General features: G+C 38.3%; 1 protein-coding gene across 2 annotated transcripts; it reads left to right on the top strand.

Moving 5' to 3' along the window:
• The first annotated feature begins 591 nt into the window (after nt 1–591).
• On the top strand, nt 592–4,036 carry LOC135557466 (H2.0-like homeobox protein). 2 transcript variants are annotated; one of them, XM_064990732.1, is made up of 4 exons: nt 592–1,185; nt 1,794–1,970; nt 2,259–2,443; nt 3,305–4,036. In XM_064990732.1, exons 1-4 carry the CDS (start codon nt 750–752, stop codon nt 3,617–3,619), a joined length of 1,113 nt encoding a protein of 370 aa, XP_064846804.1. In that variant the 5' UTR covers nt 592–749; the 3' UTR covers nt 3,620–4,036. The 2 variants fall into 2 exon arrangements, with proteins under 2 accessions (XP_064846804.1, XP_064846805.1); XM_064990733.1 differs by lacking the exon at nt 1,794–1,970 and having other exon boundaries at nt 593–1,185.
• Nucleotides 4,037–6,275: the final 2,239 nt, after the last annotated feature.

Below are 6,275 nucleotides of genomic sequence, written 5' to 3'. Positions count from 1 at the left end.
TGTTTTAGCTTGTAACCTAAATGTATGATGTTCGATTGATGATATTGTCAGAAATTAAACATGGCACAAAAAATATGACATCTTTGTCAAATGCAATCTTCAATATTGTCCGTGTTTACTTTTTTTGTAGCCTAAATCGTTTAATTTGCAGTTGTTTTGTCATTTGAGCGACAAAACACCCAACCCAATGCAGAAAATATGAAAATATGTTTCCACTAGTGCAGCCTAATACTTTTTGTATCAACTTTTTTTTTAAGTATTCAGAAACAAATACAGGCGAATGCCTAAAAGCCGAGTGCAAGGATAAACGTAATTACATTATTCGACATGTGTACATGTTCATCTTGCAGAAGACGTTTGCCCTTGCAATTATTGTTGTCGTTGCTGCATGCCATCCACGATGAACAAGATAGTGACGAAGATGATGATGTTGCCTGTGACTGCTGTTGAAAATGTTTATGAAGATATTCAATATATGGTCATTAGCTACACATTTCCATCACAAGGGCGTGTTTGGGTGTCGAAACCAAACTTCTATTGGCTAGAAAGCAACCAATCCGTGTCAGAGGAAAAACTTCAACGTTGAAGTACTTAGACCAAAGACTAACATGTCAGAGTTGTGTGAGAGATTTCTGGCACTTACACAAAGACGGCAGCCTTTCTGACTACAGTTAACTCAACGTTACATGCCGAATTTATTGTTCTATCATCGTTTGTGATCAACCGAAGGGCAACATTACGAGTTCAGGATGTATACGGCAGGACTCAATCCGTTTTACGCATCAAATTTTAGTCTTTGGTCTGCCTATTGTGCGGGTGGTTTCGCTGTGGATACAATGAAGAAGCCCTCATTTTGCATTGCTGACATTTTGCAGGTTGGGGATGCCGAGAACATCCCGGGATCCTCGGCACTCATGGCTCATATGGGACACCGTTCTCAGGTCCACACCTCTGGATCTCCGTTGCGTCCTTCCCCGGTGGGGCCAGAACAGTCGGTCTACGGTGGGAGACTGAACCCCGGGTCTCCATATCACAGGCACGGAATACACTTAACGTCTGTATCTAGAACGAGTTTCAATTCCCAACAAGCTCCTCCACCATCAAGCAAGGACCTCAAGTTCGGAATCGATCGGATATTGTCAACAGACTTCGACTCAAAAACAAAAGACATATTGTCTTTAAGAGGTAACCTTTTAAATGAACTTTCATACCGTTGTCAAAATTAATTCTCTATTAACTATTTATAGGCCTACATCAAGATTATTTTACTGCCATAGAAAGCATTCAAGAATACCATGATGCTGTAAAGGCACTTTTTTTTTTTAAATGTGGCTGCATTGACTTAATTAAAGGCTACGTTTATAAATTACTGACCTCGAAGGCACCTAAACCACAGTGACTAGATCATGCACTTTATTATTTACGCACACAAAACCTCTATATAAACTTCCAAGCTGCCACAGCTGCCTCACTATAAAACTAGGTATTATTTAGCTTGGGACGGCAGATAGCCTAGTGTTGGGCCACTAACCTAAAGGTTCGATCGAATCCCCCCGCTGACAAGGTAAAAATCTGTCGTTCAGCCACTGATCTAGGCATTTAATCCACTGGTCCTAAACCGTCATTATGAATAAGAATTTGTTATTAAATGACTTGCCTAGTTAAATAAAGGTTTAAACATTCAGACTCGCACACCAAAGTCATTTTTAGATGAAAAGTTTTACCATTGACAAATACTCGTATTTCATACGTTGCGGTAATTTCTTACTTATTTATCTCTCGCCCTGTGACAGATCTCACGTCCATTGTTAGCTCGAATCGTCAGTCAGGGTTCCACATGCCCGTGCAGCCCTCGGCGAACCAGTACTTCGCATCCATAGACCCAGCGATGAGCGACACGTCCTCCACGATGAGCTCACTAAACGGCGCCAGGCAATCAGGGCAGCATCAGTTTCAGGACACCTTCCCAGGTAGTGTAGCCGTCAGCACATAGGCTTCATAGGGACCTTTTCCGCACACATGGCATTTAAGGACTCAAACAATATTTGTACATAGCCGTTATTATTCAGACTTTGCTCAGTGTTTTTAAACCATAGGCCTATCTTCTGTTGATCGTGTTTTTCAAGTGAATATAATTTGGCATGTTTGATGGCATGACACCACTTTTCTAGGATATCCAACTATAATTTACCAGTGCACTTTGAAATTTGAACGAATAAATAACATTGCTCAACCTTTATGTCCCTTTATTTATACAGGTCCGTATGCTGTCCTCACAAAAGACACGATACCACAGACATACAAAAGGAAGAGGTCCTGGTCGCGAGCGGTTTTCTCCAACCTGCAAAGAAAAGGACTTGAGAAACGATTCGAAATACAGAAATACGTCACCAAACCCGACAGAAAACAACTGGCAGCAATGCTTGGCCTAACAGATGCACAGGTACGTTACTTGCATCATGTTGTAGCCTATAGGCCCCAATTTTTTGGATATTGTATTATGGACTATATGCACATTTTTTAGTTATTTTAAGAATCCTTTCTTCTTGAGATGGAAAGACATACCTAATAGTGTAATATATATATTCAATAAGTTTAGCTGAAGCGTTAAAGATTGCGCGATAGAAATATACCCTAAATGTAATTTGAGACTGAGTCGACATATGAGCGTTTACCGTGAATGCAGTCTCCGCTAAATCATGAACATTGTCTTTAAATTTCAATAATGCCATAACGCTGAACTTTCGCGATACGGATTGAATAGAGCCCTGGTCTTGTGTTGTTAAGACGGGAAGCCGCCACTCAGAGGACACACCCGGTAATATATCCTAGTAGGCAACTTCATAATTTCGCAATCGAGAACTTTTAGGGAAATGAAAGTCGATTACAACGAGTTATTGCAAATGGAGAAAGGTCATAATCTTAACTCCATTGGGTTAAGCAATACACATAGTACTAGCCTATAGCCCAGCTGATGTGTTAATAACAATTTGTTTTTGTAGGCTATAGGCCCACATTTTCGCAAAGTATGCCCAGCTTTACCCACACTGTTGTTTTAATCTGCATTAACTTTATTGTAGCCTACCTAGGCTACTGTCAAGATATTCATTATGAAATATAGGCTATGATTTCCGTATCTATACGGTTTTGTTGTGTTATGTAGATACTGTCCTTTTATGCTATCAATTAGGTCTCTGGGTCATATTTATATGGAGCAAAATTCATTGTCAACCTGTTGGCGACTAGTTTAGGCATCAGGATCGTGTTGTCGACATTTAAACGAGCTTTTGCACTTTCTCGTCAGGTCAAAGTGTGGTTCCAGAACAGGCGCATGAAGTGGAGGCATTCGAAAGAAGCCCAGGCACAGAAGGACAAGGAGAAGGAGACACTGGGCAAGTCACTGACAGAGGCCGAGCCCAAAGAGCCGGAAGTGTCCGAGTGTGAGAGTGAAGCGAGCTGCGAGTCCGAATTCGAGGAAGGACAGGAGGACAAGAGTGACGTGGACATTTCTGAGCATAACAAGACGAGTGTGATCATGACCGGGGCCACCCCTGTGAGTACGGAAGAGGCAACTTCAGTCGGTGCCCTCACAGAAACTGTGGCATCATCACACATGTAAATATGAGTGCAAAGTCAAACGTATTTTTTTTTAAATGTAACATTAATAATTTAATATAAATATTATTTTGATAAATTGATACACAGAGTGAAGTTTGTCTTAAAATGGAGGGCCAGTAGGATGCCCTACTGCAGAGGCTATGGGTTATTATTATTTTTACTTTCGACTCCTTCCATATTTCATCTCTGTCAGTCAGTATTAGGCGATGTGCATGACTTTTTCCTCAAATTAAGGAAATATTCTGTTGTGAATTTTAATCTGAAACAGGTGTTCGGCGTTCTGAAATCCCAGAAAATGACACAATGTTTAATGTAATTTACTCTGGAAGCGTTAATAAATATTGTTGTATTTTATATTTTTCAATAATTATTTGCACTGAAAATATTGTAAATAAAAATAAAAATGTATTTCTTTTGATTTTCGATTAAATGTCATATGTTATATATATTATTATTAATAATATTATTATCTTTTAATTGCATTATTGGGCCCATTATTACTTCATCTTTCGGGTCTAATCGAATACTGAAAACATCACTGAAGGAGAGAGAACTTCACAATTGACATGGTCTTGACTAGCCTATAGGCTAATATTCACTCCAAAAACAGTTATCTGAAGTGGATAATACAATTTTATTTTCGTCATAGGCTATACATTTAGGATTGTACATTTGTTTCCTACAGTATGTACAAAGTAAGATGATGGTCATGATGATGATATAGGTTTACTATTTAATTCCTCACATCTTACATAACGATAAAATAATATTTGAAGTCTTGGACTTCGCTGCCACGTAGGCCTTATTTCACCGTGTGAGATGAACAGAGGGGTGGAATATATGTTTATGTTTCATACTTAAAATAATCCATAAAGCCTACCTAGTCTATCGTTCTATATGGCAATTACGTCATTCATAAAGTCATATTTAGCTTTTTGGGAATAAGACGCAAACTAATTATGGGTACACTCAAGCCGAAATGGATGTGAAAACATGGTGGAGCCTGTAATAACTTATCTCAACAATTTAGTGTAAATAGATAAAACTTATCAAGGGTTTTCAAATAAGTTAGGCAGGGTAGCCTAGTGGTTAGAGCGTTGGACTAGTAACCGGAAGGTTGCGAGTTCAAACTCCCGAGTTGACAAGGTACAAATCTGTCGTTCTGCCCCTGAACAGGCAGTTAACCCACTGTTCCCAGGCCGTCATTGAAAATAAGAATTTGTTCTTAACTGACTTGCCTGGTTAAAAAAAGGAAAAATAAAAATACTGTCTCTCACAATTCCTACACCATCTAACCGTTTGCATTTACGAATGCAATTTACGCAAGTCGTATAAAAAAATGGTAGCCTATCGATGCGTTTTCAAGGAGCAGTTTGCCTTAGTTAATTGTATTTTCAGTAGGTTACCTTGTCCTGTTACATTGATTAAATCATTCGGAGGTAAATGAAAGTGTCTAAAATAAGCTGGTGGCTGCATTTACACAGACAGCCCAATTCTAATCATTTTCCCACTAATTGGTATTTTGACCAATCACATCAGACCTATCCACATCAGCTCTTTTTCAGAGCTGATATGATTTGTCAAAAGTCCAATTAGTGAAACATATAGAATATATAGGCTACCTGTGTAAAGGCAGCCAGTGAGTAACAGACCATTGAAGTTTGTCAGCTGAACTAATGAAGAATTAGATACGCCTTATTTAGCAGTCATTACTTGCTGAATTCGTTGTAATCCACACAGTAAAGGCATAATAACAACTTTTAATTACATTTAAAAACATGCCTATATTATTTATAGCAGGTTATGTTAAACTCCGTGTAGTAAAGTAGGCCTACAGTCTATACCCTTACTGACAGAAAATATTGTAGTACCATATTATGGAACATACAAAGTTGGTATAGGGCTTATTACCTCACTTTGTCCAGTCCCAATAGAAGTGTGAAAAGAAGCATGCAGTGCCTTCAGGAAGTATTCACACCTCATGAGTTTTTCCACATTTAGTTTTCTACAGCCGAAATTTGAAATGGATTAAATTCCGATATTTTTGTCAAATCAAATCAAATCAAATTTTATTTGTCACATACACATGGTTAGCAGATGTTAATGCGAGTGTAGCGAAATGCTTGTGCTTCTAGTTCCGACAATGCAGTAATAACCAACAAGTAATCTAACTAACAATTCCTAAACTACTGTCTTATACACAGTGTAAGGGGATAAAGAATATGTACATAAGGATATATGAATGAGTGATGGTACAGAGCAGCATAGGCAAGATACAGTAGATGGTATCGAGTACAGTATATACATATGAGATGAGTATGTAAACAAAGTGGCATAGTTAAAGTGGCTAGTGATACATGTATTACATAAGGATGCAGTCGATGATATAGAGTACAGTATATACGTATGCATATGAGACGAATAATGTAGGGTAAGTAACATTATATAAGGTAGCATTGTTCAACTTGCTTAACAAGTCACATAATTAGTTGGATGGACTGACTCCAATAATAGTGGATAGTGCAATAATAGTGTTTAACATGATTTTTGAATGACTACCTAATCTCTGTACCCCACACATACAATTATCTGTAAGGTCTCTCAGTCTAGCAGTACATTTCAAACACAGATCCAACCTCAAAGACCAAGAAGGTTTT

Source organism: Oncorhynchus masou, chromosome 16, assembly GCF_036934945.1.
Source record: "Oncorhynchus masou masou isolate Uvic2021 chromosome 16, UVic_Omas_1.1, whole genome shotgun sequence".
NCBI lineage: Eukaryota > Metazoa > Chordata > Actinopteri > Salmoniformes > Salmonidae > Oncorhynchus > Oncorhynchus masou.
Note: the sequence above shows the minus strand (reverse complement) of the source record. Positions and strands in the feature narration are given on the sequence as shown.